The 19,576-nt window shown below is 30.9% G+C and overlaps 2 protein-coding genes and 1 pseudogene across 2 annotated transcripts; all 3 read left to right on the top strand.

Moving 5' to 3' along the window:
- Positions 1–10,803: 10,803 nt before the first annotated feature.
- Positions 10,804–12,685, top strand: LOC110817188 (cytochrome P450 71B2-like). The gene is made up of 2 exons (XM_022045622.2): positions 10,804–11,765; positions 11,916–12,685. Exons 1-2 carry the CDS (start codon positions 10,884–10,886, stop codon positions 12,528–12,530), a joined length of 1,497 nt encoding a protein of 498 aa, XP_021901314.2. The 5' UTR covers positions 10,804–10,883; the 3' UTR covers positions 12,531–12,685.
- A 2,565-nt stretch (positions 12,686–15,250) lies between these two features.
- On the top strand, positions 15,251–16,463 carry LOC110817065 (cytochrome P450 71B36 pseudogene; annotated as a pseudogene).
- Positions 16,464–18,880: 2,417 nt separating this feature from the next.
- LOC148252766 (uncharacterized) lies at positions 18,881–19,411 on the top strand. The gene has a single exon (XM_088210366.1). The coding sequence runs from the start codon at positions 18,881–18,883 to the stop codon at positions 19,409–19,411; it is 531 nt and encodes a 176-aa protein (XP_088066492.1).
- Positions 19,412–19,576: the final 165 nt, after the last annotated feature.

The following is a 19,576-nucleotide window of genomic DNA, read 5'->3' as shown; positions in this document are numbered from 1 at the left end:
TTCGACGAGGCCTTTCCCGGCCTCCGTTTGATGCAATTTTTATATCACCGTGATCACCATTCTTTTCTCTACAGGTTGACCGGAGCCGAATCACCAAAACACGAACCTCGCCGGAGAGCCGCCACACCCGAGAGCGCCGCCGCCGGTAAGCTCCGTTTTTCTGTGATTTTTTGGCCCCCCGAGGGCCCTAGGGTTGTTTTCTCGCAGGGACCGATGCAAGTGTGGCCGAATTTGGCTAAAAACGGCCGAAAATAGCCAACCCGAGGCGAATCGCCGCCGCTTGCGGCGGCACCGTCGCCGGAGCACGGCGGAGCCGCCGTGCCGGAGTTGCGATTTGGGCCGAAAGGGGCCCTGGGCCTAATTTGGGATTTTTTTTTGGAACACGTGCAGGTACCAGTAGTGCGTTTCAGTTCCCCGAGGAAAATTCAGAGAAAATTAGGGACAGCCTGCAAACGCACTGTGAAGCCGTGTTCGGACCCCGAAACGAGTAAGGACCCCTCACCCTATTTCCTATCACGGTATTAAAGTTCAAAATGATAAAACGGTATTTCTTGAATTAACGAATGTGTGAAATTGCTTAAGGTGGCTAATGGAGCCAGAGTCTAGTGTGATTGGTGATTTAATGTTATTTGGCCTGTTTACAGCTTTAAATGCAAAATGAGGTTTGATGTGTTCATTTTACAGATTTGTGTGCATATAGTATGTTTTTATTAATTATGGGTTGAATGACTGAAAAACTGATACTGTATGTTGTCTGTTTGGCATGAATTACGATTTGCTTGTTTAAATGTGAATTGACGATGCTGATTGAGGGAAAGAAGAATGGAAGATTGTATAAATTGATAATTGTGTAATGGGGTCAGCCTGACTAGATATCCTGGGAGATGGTGGACGGACCGGGTCCGTAGGGAACCCTACCGGGATTGTGGTCTCACATACCGGACGGGGTATGGAGATCTTATGGTTTTGGCGCCCATACCGGACGGGGTATGGGGACGGCCCGTTTCACCCTCATACCGAACGAGGTATTGAGGTTTATGGTTTTGGCGCCCATACCGGACGGGGTATGGGGACGGCCCGTTTCACCCTCATATCGGACGGGGTATTAAGGTTTATGGTTTTGGCGCCCATACCGGACGGGGTATGGGGATGGCCCTGGAAACTGATTATGAATGTTAAAGGTTAACGGGTAGCGGGACCCCTATGGACCCCCACGGATACTAGTAGGCTGGTAAATGAGAAAAAGATATGTTGTATAATGATTGAATTACAAGAGGCGTGATAAGTGTTATGTTTTACAGCTTATATTATTCCATGATTATGATAATGTTATTGTTTTTTCTTATATTGTTTCATAAATTCCACCGAGGTAAGTGGATGGTAAAGGGTTTTATTACTGATAAATGAGTTTATTGTGAATTATGCTCCATTGGTCTTTTTGTGTTTTCTACCCACCTTTACCTCCGTGACGGTGAGATATCGTGATGTTCTTACTGGGCTAGTGTAGCTCACTCCTTATTTAACCATTTCAGATCAGGAAGACATGGTTCCCGAGCCCGTTCCGCAAGAGGACGACGAAAGGGATGCCTAGAGACTCTGTAGTCATACTCATAACTTTATTTTCGAGTTTCTCTTTTAGTTAGTTTAATCTTTTATATTTTAAGCACGTTTTTGGTTTTCGTGTAAGGGATGTTAAATGAAATTTTGATCTCGCTTCCGCATTTGATATATTTAAATACTCATTTCATTTTAATATTTCCGGGGTCGTTACACAATCTCTTGTATTGCTTTAATTGGGAGGCACCGAAAGGCATGAAGAACTATGATATTAGTTTGGACGAACAAAGAGGTATTACTCTCTTTAAGAAATACCTTTTGAACTTGTGCTTGTTACTCATCCTTACTGTTGAGCTTCACTGTGAAAGAGTAATTAGTTTTCTATTTATTCCCTGAGATTATAACGCTACCATATATATGTGTGTGTACATATCTATATATATATTTGTGTGTATTATCTATGTAAAAATTTTATTGTAGATTTTTTTTATGGTAAATTATGAAATAAAAACTCTAGTTGCTCACTGTCACTAAAAAAATAGTCCTTTTCTATTCAGCATGCTTCAACTACTCTTTTACTTGAATTCAATTCTTACCAATTAATTAATGCCAAGAAACTTGGTTAGTTAATTAATTTGTTATGTGAATTTAGTTATTATTAATTTTATTTTATTATATTTAATAATTTATAACTTAAAAAGGACTTAAAATCATAGACACTGTTAAATATCATATCCAATAAATAGATAATACAATTCAATGCACATAACATACCATTATGCGATTAATTTCTCATATTTATTTTTCTGAAAAAAGAATTGTCTTTGTCATGAATACAGTACAAATTTATTAATTATTTAAAAAGGAAATTTATTTATGAGCCTTAAAAATGAAATAATTTATTTAATTAAATTATAACTATCATATAATTACTTATATTAATTAATTATTATCTCAAAAATGTGACCTTTGTTTTTTAATTACTAAATAAATTAATAAATCCATATAGAGGAAAAATGCTTGTGAATAACGTCATAAAATATATTATATATAAGAAATTAAATTATACTATTTCTGTATAGAAAATAATATATTTATGAAATATATTATATTTAATATAATATATTTATGAAATATATTATATTTAATATAATATGATGAATATGATATTGTATGTTTAGCTGTTTGAAATGAGACAATATGATGAATATCATATCTATATGCACTTTTCATTATGTGTTTAGCAATAAACGACCGAATATTATTTTTATAATTTAATATCTAAATTTATAAAATTTTATTAAACAAGAATTAGGATTCACAGTTGACAAAAATCCAACAAACTGTTTCTTATAATCATCTCAATAACACTTAGGTTTTAGTAGAAATAGAAAATAAAAAGAAAAATGAAGTCTATACTACGATTAAACAATATATATATATATATATACCAGTCACATTGATTTATTGCATATTAAAATATAAATTCTATGTTACACTTAAAAAAGATATATATGCGCATCTACAAAGCTTCAAAAATTCAAAACTTTAAATAATTAAATAATTTTTTTATGGCAAAACAGAATATAAAAAAAAAAAACTAGTACATAATAACTAGAAGGATATTCAAAATCAATTAAATTAAATAGTACAGTTATGAATATCTACAGAATCAACAAAAAAGTGGTAACCAAGCTCTGGCGGCCTAATCTCGAGCCAAATTCACTTAAAGATTGAGGAAAATGGTGACTTACATAAATAACCTCAAATTTTTCTATCCAGTCCTTATTAATCTCATGAGCTAAATTGGAATCTTAGGCTAAGTTTAAGTTGAGTTTAATGAATTTAAGTTTAGTGGAATTGCGATTTGGGTTTATGTTAATTGTATAGAGATGGATTGGATTTATTGATTTTATGAATTTAGTTTTAGGGCTCTGAATGAAAATATAAGTTTACTTAACTGATGATCTAAACTAAAGTTTTATTCACTTAGTTATTTTTAAAAAATTATATTTTATGTAAATTAATTAAAAATTTTAACCTAATTATTTTTCAGAAGTAAATAGTGGTTGAGAATTGTGATGTATAATAGTATTTAGCTGTGAAGTGGAAATAAAAATATAGCATTTAATTACTCAAAATGTGACATAAGGAATATAATTAAAGAGATTATTTAAAATAATATTTAAGTCGAATCTTGGATATCATATTTTTATTTAAATAATGATAAATCTTTTAAAACTTCACTAAACGATGGTTAATCACTCAGTGTAGTAAAGTAATATTCATTGAAAATTAGAGTATATCATTTGTTATTTAAACTTAACTATAAAAAGAATTAAAAAAAGGGATAAGATTCTAATTTGGATGTAAAAGCAATGTTGGGTACTGCACTGCAAACCCAAAATAAGAATAGAAAAGAGAGAGAGAGAGAGAGAGAGAGAGAGAGAAGATTTCAGATATGATCAAGTAAACTAATAGTTTCAGAAGGGGAAAAAAACAGAAAAAAAATGGATCCCACTTAACTTTTTCCTTTTAATATATTCCTCATGTGAGTGAACCTGAAAAAGAAACATGGGTACGACTTATATATATGTGTGTGTGTGTGTGTAATGGCAGGCAGCTTCTATCAATTCGATCACTTCATGGGCTATGTCTTAACAAATATGAGCCTGTCATTCTTGTAAAATTCTGCTCTCTCCTTATATCTTCTAAGTCATTCTTGTAAAATAATGACAAATGTATTATCTTATGCATTTGTTAAAATTTTTAGATGTGATATAAGACGAATAACTAATAATATATTTTATAATTAACATAAAGCAAAGCACTAATTTTGTAAGTTAAAAAGAATTTGATGCTGTAAATATTTATTTTGATATACTATCTACGATATATAAAAATATAATTTTACCTAAACTAGTTATTTTGAATATATCTTTATTTTGATAAAGAAAAGAAAACTGGAAACACAGAAACAAAAAAAAGTGGATGGTATCAAAAGCATGAAGTGAAGAAGTTTAGGTAGCTATGGATTCTGTTTGGTTTCCTCTTTTCCCCCTTGCTCTCCTCCTTATTGTTAACAAGACCTGACTGGAAGGTACCACCAAGACCTTTTAAGGTTCCCATAATAAGAAACTTACACTAATTTATTAACTTGTCTTACTAATCTTTATGAGATTTTTCCATAATATATGAGCCTTTCATGTTTATCAAAATTGCTTTCTACCCATTTTTATAGCCTCTTCTGCTGAAATTACAAAAGAAGTTTTTAGGATCTACAATCTTTAAATTTATAGCAGACCCAAGTTGATAAATAATCATAAATTTTCTTACAATTTATTAACATCGCTTATCCCCATATTCAGATTATTGGAGAGAGGTAAGAGAATTAATTGTTCTCAAAATTTTGTAACATCAAGAGAGTGCAATGGTTTTGATTCATTAGAGATAACGAAATTGGTCTTCTTTTAGATGTCATCTTGCAAGCAGCATCTTCTACAAATCCAATCAATCTTTCACTTCAAATATTTGCTTATAATGCTAGCATAATATTCATGATGGCTTTGGGCCACAGTTTTTGTGCCATTGATCATAACAAAGGTAGTTTTATTGTTTATTTCATGATATTAGTGCAAAAAATTACATTCCATACGTGGGTTGAATAATCGATAGAGTTAATGACAATCGCAAAAAGCTTGAAAGAATCTTTTCTAAACTAGACATTATCTTCCAAAACGTCATTTATGCCCATCTTCATCTAGAGAGGAACGACAAACAAAATAAAGATATTATTCATGTGATGATGAAATTAGACAAGGATAATGAAGATTGCTTAGCCAACCCATCCCTTCAAAATGATCATATGAAAGAATGCTCATGGGTTGTTGCATGTTCAATTATTATACCTTTCTTTATCATGCAGATTACTTTTACGTAAGGGGTTTTGTTATCTGTTAGTGTTGATTTTTATTGAACTCTACAGTGCAAATTAATTTACATGTCTTGATGTTGGTGTAATAGAATATTTTTCAACCATAGTTAATCGAATAAAGCAAGATGAGGAGAAGTTAATGAGAAGAATTTACAGTGCTGAAATTTGTTAAAATTGGTGTGATTCAAACGCGTCCAAATTTATGGAATCAAATCAGTAGAAATAATTATCAACTAATAAGTATATCAATAATAGTGTTAAATTTGATAAAATCTTTTGAATAGGATTCAATGGATTAATTGAAAACAAAGATATATCTCAAATTTGATGTAAAAATAATTATATCAATTTTTGAAGATAAAAATTTGTTCCAACTAATTTGTATATTAAACCTTTATATATAATATAATACAGCCACATATGACAAGTCTCAAAATGTTGAAATGGTTTTAAACAAAAAGAAAAAAAGTTGAACTGACAATAAAATTCTAATCAAATGTTAAAACGAGTAATTTCTTTTAACTAAAAGTAGGAGTTTTAATCAAGTTAGAATTTCGAAAAAAAAAAAAAAAGATTGTGTTATAGGAAATAAATAATATTTTTAGTGAATATATTTATTGTGTAACTAAAAAATACATTCTATATTACACTTAAAATACAAACCGAAGGGAAACCAGAAGTAATAAGTTACAAAATACATATATATTTGTGTTGAAAATCTGATATATAAAATTAAGTGGAGATATGTGGGAAGATTCTCTATATAATTTTTCAAGAACTCACGAAACTGTAAATAATTTTCTTTTCCAGCATTTATAAAGAAGTAACTCTCTTTTAGTTGTGCTTCTATATGAAAGTACTAATTATAAAATGCATGCCCGATATGAACTACTTGATAGATATATTAAATAAGAATTAGGATTCATAATTGACAAAGAATCCAGGAAAAAATATTTCTTACAGTCATCCTATAACTTCTGGGTTTAATAGAAATAGAAAATGAAAATATATATGTAAGTCAAAGAGGAAACAAAAAACTCAAATTTTAACATATTTAAAAGAAAACTAATTTAAAGTTGTAACTTTAATTACAAAATTGTAACAAAAAATAATTTTTAGACTCAATTTTTAGTAATTTTTTCGAAATTAACAAGCTTATAATTACTAAATTTGTAAGTAAATATATATATATATATATATATTTTATAGATGCGAATAGAAAATCAATGAAATATAAATAGTAGTAATTACCTCTAGTCGAGAACCCATGTTATGAACGCACTTAAGTTTTCAAGTTCCAGCTCTAGTTCTTATAAAATTCAATCCATGCTTTACTAATATAATTATAATTTTTTTAATTTAATGTAACTATTACTGTTAAAATCATTTTTTATTATTAAATCTATACTTCTTTATTGTGTAACAGACAAAAATGAAGTTTGTACTATACTTAAAAGATAAATATACGAGTCATATTGATTTATTGTATATCTAAAGAATAAATTCTATATCACAATTAAAAAGATATATATATATTGTAACACCCAAATTTTTTTTTTAATTATATTATTATTATATGAATATAATTATTATTTATGTAATTTTATATTGAATTTAATTTAGTTCATTTTTTTAATAAAAATAATAATAGTAATAATAATAATAAGGGATAAAAATTATTTAGAGATTTAATTGAAAACAATTTTGAAAAAAATAGGTAAAAATTTAGGTTCTGGAGGTATTTTTGAAGAACAAAATAAGAAACCGGTGGTCAAAACGTAATTTAGAAAAATTGTGCCACGTTAGCTGCCCGGTCAGCAGCCCCGGCCAACAGGGATACGCCAGGTGGATGACACGTTAACGCGAGAGGCCACGCGGAAGGGAGCCACGTGGGCGATCCGCGTGCGTGCGATCGAACGGTTGAGATCCGTTCCCGCGTGCACGGACGACCCAGATTGTATCGTGCACGGACAGCAAAGATTGAATCGCGCACGGACGGCCCAGGTTCATTCTCTATTTAATCGCGATCGGATGGTACAGATTAAAAGCGATGGACGGCTGAGATAAAAAATGGATGGGTATAAATAACGTCATCCGCACCCAAACCCTCACCCTAGTCGCCAGAGCCCCATGCCAGAGAAGACAGCCCAGCCACCGAGGAGCCGACCGCCGTACCGGAGCAATTTCTAGCTGCCAAACGAGGTAAAAATTCTATCCTTTGCTCAAAATTTGATTCTAAACCCACCTATGGTCAAATCGGAGCGAAATCACCGGCCAATTGGTCGGAAAACGCCGCTAAAGCCCAACGACGCCACCGCGGGGTGTCTCGATTTTTGCCTCCGATGAGGCCCTTCTCGATTCCCGTTCGATGTGATTTTTGTACCCTTGTGATCACCGTTTTCTCCTCTACAGGTTGACCGAAGAAAAACACCCAACCGCGACGTGAGCTGGAGGAGCCGCCGCACCGGAAAGCCCCACCGCCAGTAAGTTTCGATTTTTTGTATTTTTTCGGCCCACCGATGGCCCTAAGTGTGTTTTCTCATAGGAACCGATGCAAGTTTGGCCGAATTCGGTCGGAAACTGTCGAAAACAGCCAACCCGAGGTGGAGCCGCTGTGCCGAAATTCTGAAATTGGCCGAGTAGGCCCTGGGTATGATTTTTGAGTTATTTGGGACATGTGTAGGTACCGTAAGCGCGTTTCAGTTCCCAAAAAAAATTTAGGGAACTTAGGAACTGCCCGTAGGCGTAGTGAGAATCTAGTTTTCGACGTCAAATCAAGTATGACCCCTCACCCTATTTCCTATCATGGAATTGAAGTCTGAATAAATGATAATACTGTATTTTGTACAAATTAAGTAGATATGCATAATTAATTACGGTTGCTAATGGAGCCCAAACCGGACATATTTCTCTGTCAATTCTTATTTGATTTATTTTACAGTTTAAATGAATTGTGGTATCCGGTTTATTTATTTTATGATTTTGTATGCATGTATCACTGCTTACTTTACTACTATTTGATTTTGGGAATCTAAGATATGTTTGCTTTGTTGGATGCACGTTACTTGTGTATGTATTCATGTTTGAGTTGGTAACGAAGACTAAGGACAAAATGGAATGGGATGGGATTTGATAAATAGATAAGATGATAGCCTCACTAGATATCTTGGGAGATGGTGGACGGACCGAGTTCATAGGGAACCCTACCGTGAACGTTGTCTCATACTGGACGGGGTATGGAGACTTGGTCATTTTGCGCCTATACTGGACGGGGTATGGAGACTTGATCATTTGGCGCCTATACCGGACAGGGTATGGAGACAACCCACTTCACCCTTATACCAGACGGGGTATTGAGGTTTATTATTTTGGCGCTCATACCGGACGGGGTATGGGGACGGCACTGAAATTAAACTTGTTAAGGGGAATGGTTCACGTGTAGTGAGGACCCCTATGGATCTCCATGGATACTAGTAGGTTGATAAAAAGGGGCAATTGTTGTTTGATGATTTGAATATAAAAGTATGATATGTGCTATGTTACAGATTATATATGAATTCATAATATTTATAATGTTATTATTTTCGTATGTAGTTTTTATGAATCTCACTGCGGTAAGTGGACAGTAAATAGTTTAATTATTGATAAATGAATTTGTTTAAAATTTGTGCTCCATTAGTTGTTTTTGGTTTTCTACCAACTTTTGCTTCTGTGACGGTGATATAGTGTGATGTCCTTACTGGGTTAGTGTAACTCATTCCTTATTTAACCATTTCAGATCAGGAGGACCTGGTTCCCGAGCCCAATCCACAAGAAGACGGCGAGTAAATACTAGATACTTTATAGTTTCCTTTATTTTTCTTATTTATTGTATTTTCTCAAGAGAACTTATTCTGTGATATTGTTTAGTACTTTTAAGTTATTGTGTAAGAGATGTTAATCTTAATCTTTTATTTCACTTCCGCACTCAGATTATTATATGTATTTTCTTTTTAATTTTCGGAGCCGTTACATATATATATATATATATAGTCTATAAAGCTTCAAAAGTTCAGAATTTTAAATGATTTTCTTATAACAAACAAGAATACAACAGAGGAAAAGAAAAAAAAAATTAACACACATTAACTACAACAACATTCAAAATCAATTGAATTAACTAGTATAGTTACGAACGTGCCAAATCTACTTAAAGATGAAGAAAATTAATCTCGAGTTCATATATTTGACTTCAGAAATAACCTCAAATTTTTCTATGTACTCGTTACTAATCTCATGAACTAAATTGGTTTGTAGATAAAAGAAACGACTCCATTTGATAAGATTATATATATGTATATATTATATGTACTTATTATTATTATTTAATTAACTAAATCAAGTTTAATTTCTAACATTAAAAAAACTAATAGTTTCAGAAGAAAAAAAAAACAGAAAAAAATGGATCCAACTTATCTTTTCTTTTTAACGTATACCTCATGTGATTATATTCCTTTTCAAATTGATATGAAAATCTTCATAAATATGCTATGTGAGTGAAACTCGAAAAGAAACATGGACACGACTTGTATACATATATATATATATATATGTATGTATGTAATGTATAGTACGGAGTTAATTGGCTGGCAGCTTTTATCAATCCGATCACTTCGTGGGGCAATGTCTTTAGAAATATTTGCCTCTCATTCCTGTAAAAATCTTGCTCTCTGCTTATATCGAGTTCAAGAAACACGAACACTATATATATATATATATATATATATATATATATATATGTAATGTACAGTATGGAGTTAATCGGCAGGCACCTTTTGTCAATCCAATCACTCTGTGGGCCAATGTCTTGACAAATATGCGTCTTGACAAATATGCGCCTCTCATTCTTGTAAAAATCTTGCTCTCTGCTAATATCGAGTTCAAGAATCATGGATACAACTTGCACATATATATATATATATATGTATGTAATGTATAGTACGGAGTTAATCGACTGGCACCTTTTATCAATCCGATCACTTCGAGGGGCAATGTCTTGACAAATATGCGCCTCTCATTCTTGTAAAAGTCTTGCTCTCTGCTTAAAACGACAAGTCTTCTCTATTACCTCATGCATTTATCAAAGTTTTAAGATGTGATAGCAGGCATTAATTAGTAATATGTTTTATAATTAAAATAAAACAAATAACTAATATTGTAGATTAAAAAGAATTTAATATTTTAGATATTTATTTTTACATATTATCTACTTTATATAAAAATACAATTTTACTTAAACTAATACTTTTGAATTTTTTTTTTCTTTTGAAAAACCTCCAAACATGGAAATAAAAAGGATGCTTGGTAGCAAGAATACCATCTCAGAAGCAGAAAGTGAAAAAGTTATGTAGCTATGAACCTTGTTTTGTTTCCTATTTTCCTCTTTGCTCTCCTACTTATGGTATTGTTAACAAGGCCACAAAAGAGGAAGGTACCACCAGGCCCTTATAAACTTCCCATAATAGGAAACTTACACCAATTTGGCGATTTGCCTCACCGATTTTTGTGGGATCTCTCCATCAAATATGGGCCTCTAATGTTTATCAAAATTGGCTCTTTATCCACTTTTGTAGTCTCCTCTACTGAAGTTGCAAAAGAAATTTTAAAGGTACATGATCTTCACACTTGTAGTAGACCCAAATTGGTTAACACTCGAAGACTCTCTTATAATTTCTTCGATATTGGCTTCTCTCCATATTCAGATTACTGGAGAGAGTTAAAAAAACTAGTTGTTCATGAGATTTTTAGTATAAAGAAAGTGCAATCATTTCGATTCATTAGGGAAGATGAAGTTGGTTTTCTTTTGGATGTCATCTCCCAAGCAGCATCTTCTGCTGACCGAGTGAATCTCACACATCAAGCATTTGCTTATAGTGCTAGCATAATATTTAGGATGGCTCTAGGCTACAACTTTCGTGGCAGTGATCATGACAATGGTAGTTTTCATCGCTTGCTTAATGATGTTTCTAACTTGATGGGTGAATTCAGTGCAGAAGATTGCATACCATACGTGGGTTGGATCATCGATAGAGTTAATGGTCATCACAAAAAACTTGAAAGAGTATTTCATGAACTAGATACTATCTTCCAAAATGCCATTCATGTCCATCTTCATTCAGAGAAAAACCAGCAAAACAAAAACATTATCAATGTAATGCTAGAATTAGACAAAGATAATCAAGATCGCTCAACTGAACCATTCCTCGAAAGTGATCATATCAAAGCAGTGCTCATGGTATGTTGCTTGTTCAACTATTATATTTTTCTTTATCAAGCATATAACTTTTACATAAGGGGCTTTCTCACTTGTCAATGCTGATTTTTATAAACTATCTATCTTCTATAGTGTCAATCAATTTATATGTTTATGATAATTTTCTAACAGGACATCTTTTTTGGTGGAATTGACACTAGTGCAAATATTATAATATGGGCAATGACAGAACTTATTCGTAATCCCAGAGTGATGAATATCGCACAAAATGAAGTTAGAAGTTGCATTGAAAAGAAAGAAAGAGTTTCAGAAGATGATTTAGAGAAACTTCAATATCTCAAGTTAGTAATAGAAGAGACTATGAGAATTCACTTTTTAGTTCCTTTATTGACCCCAAGAGAAGTCATTTCTCATTTTCAGATAAATGGGTATGACATTTTTCCTAAAGACTTGATAATTATTAATGCTTGGGGTATTGCAAGAGATCCTAATTACTGGGATAAATCTGAAGAGTTTTTTCCAGAAAGATTTATAGATAATCCCGTTGATTATAAAGGACAATATTTTGAATTTCTTCCATTTGGATCTGGTCGAAGAATTTGTCCAGGAATGAATATGGGGTTAGCAATTATTGAGCTTGCACTTGCCAATCTCTTACATTGTTTTAATTGGGAGCCACCAAAGGGCATAAAGAACCATGATATTAGCTTGGATGAAGAAGGAGGTATTACTCTCTTCAAGAAGATGCCACTTGAACTTGTACCAATTGCCTATCCTCACTCATGAACTTCAATGTAGAAGAGTATCCTTGTGGCTATAATATTGCCATATATGTATTTGTACAAATACACGTGTGCTCATATGTATTTTCTAATGTTAAAATAAAAAAAAAAACTATTATTGTAGATGATTTGTTTTTATGATATATTATGAATTAAGAACTCTGGTTGCTCACTTTCACTTAAAAATGAAGTAATTTTTTTTCTCAGCAATGCAGCTACTTCAACTACTCTTTTATTTCAATTCAATTCTTACTAATTAATTAATATATAAAAAAACAAATCATACTTAATCTTAAAATAAATAAATGAATGATAAAGAAGCAACCCTACTGTGTACAGCAGTGACGTTGCATGCTTTGCTGGAAATGAGGCAATATGTTGAACAATTATATCCATATGCACTCTTCACTGTGTATTTAGCAACACATTAGTGGATATTAAAAGAATAATATATTTAGATAATAAGTCTTATTTTTTTCTATGGACAAGATTGAAGAATGCTAGATATATATATATATATATATATATTTTTTTTTTTTTTTCTTTTTCAGGTTTTTGAAAAGTATTTTTCATTATGTGGAGAATTTTGTATCGGCAATATATATATATATATATTGAATATACAACAATGAATATATCGTCACTTTTAGTGATAATATATCAAACTGCTAACTTTCAAATATACTTTTATTTTTTGAGACAAGACTTTCAATTCTTATTACTTCAATTATCTTTTGTCAGTTTACATTTATCACTCTAATCGCATGCATATCGAAAAATAATATAATTGCCTAACTTTTGAAACTTTTTCTAAAGAAAAGACTTGCAATAATTGGTTTAATTTTTGGAAGCCCCGAATAATAGAACTTGGCGTCAAGAGATCAATAAAACTTTTTAATTTACCACATAAAGGAGTACATTATTGTGTGTATCAATATATATATATATATGATATTATTTGAAGTCTTTCATCTTTTTTATTTTGTGGTAAGAATTAAATCATCCTAACTATATTTTTTTATTCCTCAAAATATTGTACAATAAAAATTCATAACTAATGTATTTCTCTCTAAATACTTAAAAAAGTCTTTTTAATCATATACGAACAAATACAAGCAAGATGATAAGAAATCACAAACTTTTGAAGATCATAATGACAATTATAATTGTCAAAATGAATGTAATAAGGTAAGTAATAAACATATCAAACACCCATTTGTGTTAAAAATCTAATTTTGTTTGTCACCATCATTAACCCCAAGTTTTGACATTCCCATTTTTTTTTACTGGAGGTTCAAAGTTAGAAATTTATTTGTTTATATAAAAGTAACTATTTTATTAATAATGAGTAATTTTTTTCACTTTATGTGAGTTCAAATTTTCTTAATTATTTTATCAAAAATTAGCTCTCAAGTTAAATTTTATCCTACTTTACTTAAAAGAAATCTACCTTATTCTTTTTTAGAAACTGACAGTTATCATATTATTATGAAATATGTTATACTTATACAATTTAGAAGCTAAATAATTAAGTACACTATTTTTTATCATATTATATTTTTCTAGTCATTAATCCAATCAATTATTTAAAATAGTGTTTAAATTCTTTTGAAATTTGATAGATCATGCTTAATCACTCAGTCATGTAGAGTAATACAAATTAAAAGTTAAAGATTATATAAACCTAATTATAGTAAAATTAAACCCTAAATAATTTGGATGTAAAGCAAAATAAGGAGATAAGAGAGAGAGAAGGTTTCATATATGATCAAGTAAACCAAAAATTTCCGATAAAAAAAAAAAAGAAAAAATGGATCCAAGTTATCCTTTTCTTTTTTATGTACTCCTCATGTGATTAGATTCGTTTTCAAATTCTTATAAATCTGCTACGTTATGGGACCTAAAAAAGAAACATGGATACGACTAATATATATATACATAATGTATATGTATGTAATGTATAAAATGGAGTTAATTGGCAGGCAGCATCTAACAATTCGATCACTTCGTGGGGCTCTCTCTTGACAAATATACGCCTCTCATTCTCGTAAGAATCTTGCTCTCTACTCATATAGTTAAGTCTCCTGTACTACCTTATGGATTTACCATAAGGATTTAATGTTTTATATATTTATTTTTATATACTATCTACTTTATATAAAAATAAAATTTTACTTAAACTAATAATTTTGAATATTTCTTTTTTCTTAAAAAAAAATCCAAGCATTGGAATAAAAAGGATGCATGGTTGTTAGTACATGTTTATCAAAAGTGGGAAGTGAAAAAGTTAGGTAGTTATGGATTATGTTTGGTTTCCTTTTTTCCTCCTTGCTTTCATACTCATCATCTTGTTAACGAGACCACAAAAGAAGAAGGTACCACCAGGCCCTTCTAAGCTTCCCATAATAGGAAATTTACCCCAATTAGGTGACTTGCCTCACCGATCTCTATGTGATTTCTCCTTCAAATATGGGTCTCTTATGTTTATCAAAATCGGTTTTCTATCTACCTTTGTAGTCTCTTTTGCTGAAACTGCAAAAGAGATTTTTAAGACCTATGATCTTCATACTTGTAGTAGATCTAAGTTTATTAGCACTAGGAGATTCTCTTATAATTTTCTCAATATTGCGTTTGTCCATATTCAAATTACTGGAGAGAGTTAAAGAAATTAGTTGTTTGCGAGATTTTTAGTATCAAGAGAATACAGTCATTTCAATTCATTTGGGAAGATGAAGTTAGTCTTCTTTTGGATGTCATCTCCCAAGCAGCATCTTCTTCGAACCCAATCAATCTCACACATCAAATATTTACTTACAATGCTAGCATAATATTCAGGATGGCTCTAGGCTATAACTTTCGTGGTAGTGATCATGACAAAAGTAGTTTTCATCGTTTGCTTCACAATATTTCTAGCTTGTTGGGTGAATTCAGTGCAGAAGATTATCTACCAAACTTGGGTTGGATCATTGATAGAGTTAACAGCCACCATGAAAAGCTTGAAAGAGTCTTTCATGAACTAGACACCATCTTCCAAAATGCCATTTATGGACATCTTCATCTAGAGAGGAACGACCAACAAAATAAGGACATTATCGATGTGATGATGGAATTAGATAAGGATAATCAATATCACTCAAATAAATCATCCCTTCAAAGTGATAATATAAAAGGATTACTCATGGTATATTATTTGTTCAAGTATTTGTACTTTTCTTTATCATGTATATAAGGGGTTTTGTCACTTTTCTGTGTTGATTTTTATTAAAATATCTATCTTCAACAATGTTAATCAATTTATATCTCTTTGATATTTGTGTAACAGAACATCTTCTTTGGTGGAATTGACACTAGTGCAAATACTGTGATGTGGGCAATGACAGAGCTTATTCGCAACCCAAGGGTAATGAAGATTGCATAAGATGAAGTTAGAAGTTGTATTGGGAAGAAAAAAAGAGTCTCAGAAGATGATTTAGATCAACTTCATTATCTCAAGTTTGTAATAAAAGAGACTATGAGAGTTCATCCTGTGGCTCCTTTATTGGCTCCAAGAGAAGTCATATCTCATTTTCAGATAAATGGATATGATATTTTTCCTAAGGACTTGATAATTGTTAATGTTTGGGCAATTACAAGAGATCCTAACTATTGGGACAAATCTGAAGAATTTTTTCCAGAAAGATTTATAAATAATTCAATTGATTTCAAAAGACAACATTTTGAATTTCTTTCATTTGGATCTGGTCGAAGATTCTGCCCAGAAATGAATATGGGACTAGCAATTGTAGAGCTTGCACTCTCCAATCTCTTGCATTGTTTTTATTGGGAGCCACCAAAGGGCATGAAAAATTATGATATTAGTGTAGACGAACAACGAGGTATTACTCTCTTTAAAAAGATACCTCTTGAACTTATACCTATTAATTATCCTGACTCATGAGCTTTAAGGAAGAGTAAGTAGTTTTTTATTTATTACTTGTTTTGTAATGCTCTGTGTGTGTGTGTGTGTGTATTATTTGAAATTAAAATATGCAAGAATTCTGTTGTAATAAATTACTTTTATGATATGATAGAATAAAAATTCTCTTTTTTGTTCGTATTAAAAGGAAAAAAAAAAGATATTTTTCACTCTTCTTTTAGTTCAATTCAATGATTATTAATTTTGTTTTATTTTATGTAGTAATTTATAACTTAAAAATTAAAATTATAGACACTACTAAATACCATATCTAATTTAGAATTAGCAAATAGATAATACAATTCATCGCGCATAACAAAATCATGTGCAAATTATATCATAAGTAATTTTTTATATTTATTTTTTCAAAAAAAAAAATTGTCCTTGACATGAATAGAGTACAAATCTATTAATTATTTTAAAAAGAAAAATTAATCATGAGCCTTAAACATGACTTTATAAATATCATATAATTACTTATACTAATTAATTTTATATCTCAAATTGTCATTTGCTTTTGAATTACTAAATAAATTAATAAATCTACATAGAGAAAAGTGCTTATGAAAAGGTCATACACTACAGTAAATGATAAAATATGTACGAAATTAAAATCACACTGACTTTATATGGAAAATAATATATAAAAGAAACATATATTATATTTAATTTTAAAATAAATAAATGAATAATACAAAGAAGTAGAGCAGTGAGGTTGCATACTTGGCCGTTTGAAATGAGACAGCACGTTGAATATCATATCCATGTGCACTTTTCGTTGTGTGTATTTTAGCAACACAAAACTGGGTACTAATTGCATCTTACTTGGATTCTATTTTGTCAGTTTGCATTTATCACTCCAATCGCACGCATATCGAAAAAGAATTGTTCAACTTTTGAAGCTTTTCTAAGGAAGGACTTGCAATAATAGAACTTGGCCTCAAGGGATCAATACAACAAAAGTTCAGCCACTTTCCATTCTCCATTTACTGTATCAAGTAATACAATTATTACGTTGGATACCCAACTAATATCTGATAATTTGTATTATTTATTCTTAGTTTATGATTAAGATTAATATAAATGATATCTGGTTCGCGTGCTTATTTGCATGTTATGAAAGTATTTCGGTTGAGAAAAAAAAATATTTCAAAACTGTAATTATGTAATTGATGTAGCAATTATATTTTATTTTTTATTTCTTTAAATTATTAAGTTATCGTTAAAAAAATTATAATATGTAGGATTATAAAATAATCTATTTGATATATTTGTATTTTAAAAATTAAATTTAAAATATATTTAACAGTTAATTTTTAAATTAAAATTATTTAAAAATATGAATATTATATGTGTATCTATACCAAAATTAACATTTGTTAATCAATTTTTTTATCAACAGAATGTATAAATAAATTAAATAATATTTATATTAAAATTTTTTTAAATTCCCTCAAAAGTTTTCTCTTTTGGTGTGCGGCTAGTCTTTTTTTCTCTTCTCCTCTTCACTAATAATTATTTTTGCAATCCCCACTCATATATATATATAGCCACTATGGGTGGTCATGAAGTCCTTTTTGACTTCTTCCTGTAGAGGTTCAAATCAATTTGGTATTATCTCCCTTTTTTATTTTCTTTTTCTTTTTAACACCCAATTATATACATATATATCTCATATATATATGTTGTCTTTTCTAATTATTATTATTTAATAAAATAATTTTACAAATTAATTCAATTTCAAATTAAATTTTATAATACACATATTATATTATTATATTAATAATATAATAACAAAAAATATAAATATTAATTTTTTATTTCAAAAATAGAAAAATTTAATTTGTCTCTAATACTAATTATATCCTCAGTACTATCAAATAATATAATAATATTTCATTTAGACCAAAAATATTTGTTTCTTGAACCTCAACCATTGGAGATTACAACTTCTTGTCATCTTCAAAACATCTAGTTCTTAAAGATATCCATCCAAAATCATCTCCAGATCAACTTCATCTGTTATTTCCTCCCCACCACACTCATCTGTACTGACTCACATTTGCGATGTTATCTCCTCCAGATTGTCTATCTCCAGCAGACTTCATCTTTATCTCAATAACTCAAGTATATTTATCTTATCTTACTTTCTAACTTCAATATTATCCAACAATGTACTATTTAAACAACAATATCTTCAATGAGAATATAACACAATTTCTACTTTATTTCTGGGTTCATAACATAGTATTAGAGCCATCATAGAACACAGAAAAACAATGGCTTCTTCCGATCAACTCTTCATCTCTGCTTCCTTAAACAACACTCCCATAACCACTCACCATTCCTTATCTATCAAATTAAATCCTAAAAACTACTTGGCATAGAAAACTCAGTTCATGCCTATCCTAAACTATCAAAATCTCAAAGGCCTTGTTGATGGAAGTGAATCGGCACTGCTCGAATTGCTAGTCACTAATGAACCTCCCACCACCACTGATAATCCTACATATCTTGCATGGTTTCAGAAAGATCAAATGCTCCTTTCGTGGCTTCTATCTTCCTTATCAAAAGAAATTTTTTTATACATTATTGGTCTCACTTCCTCATTTTTTGTTTGGAATGCCTTAGCAACTGCATTCGACTCTGTATCTCAGAACTGCCAACTTCAATTATATATTGAGCTGCAGGACCTAAAGCGGAATGACCTATCAATTTCACAGTTTCTCTACAAAGCTCAAGCCTTGGCTGATAAACTTGCATCCACTAGTCGTCAACTTTCTTCTGCAAAGTTCAAGCAGAGTTCAACGCGATTATTTCAGGAATTTCATGGAATCATCACTGCACTTAATATGAAACCTGAACCAATATCATTCCATGAGCTTTATGGGCAGCTACTTGCTCACAAAATTATAATAAAAAGCACTTAGGACGCACCGATTGCCAATATTGTTTACACCGCCAGCTCTCACAAAGTTGATAAAGAACCATCTCAATCGTCCTTTAACTACAACATGTCTGTTCAATCCAAACGGATGGGACCGTGCCGGATTTGCGGCTACCGAAATCACACTGCTGATAGATGTTGAAAAAGG

This window comes from Carica papaya, chromosome 8 (genome assembly GCF_054855325.1).
Source record: "Carica papaya isolate Zhongbai chromosome 8, ASM5485532v1, whole genome shotgun sequence".
In the NCBI taxonomy this organism is placed as follows: Eukaryota; Viridiplantae; Streptophyta; class Magnoliopsida; order Brassicales; family Caricaceae; genus Carica; species Carica papaya.
Note: the sequence above shows the minus strand (reverse complement) of the source record. Positions and strands in the feature narration are given on the sequence as shown.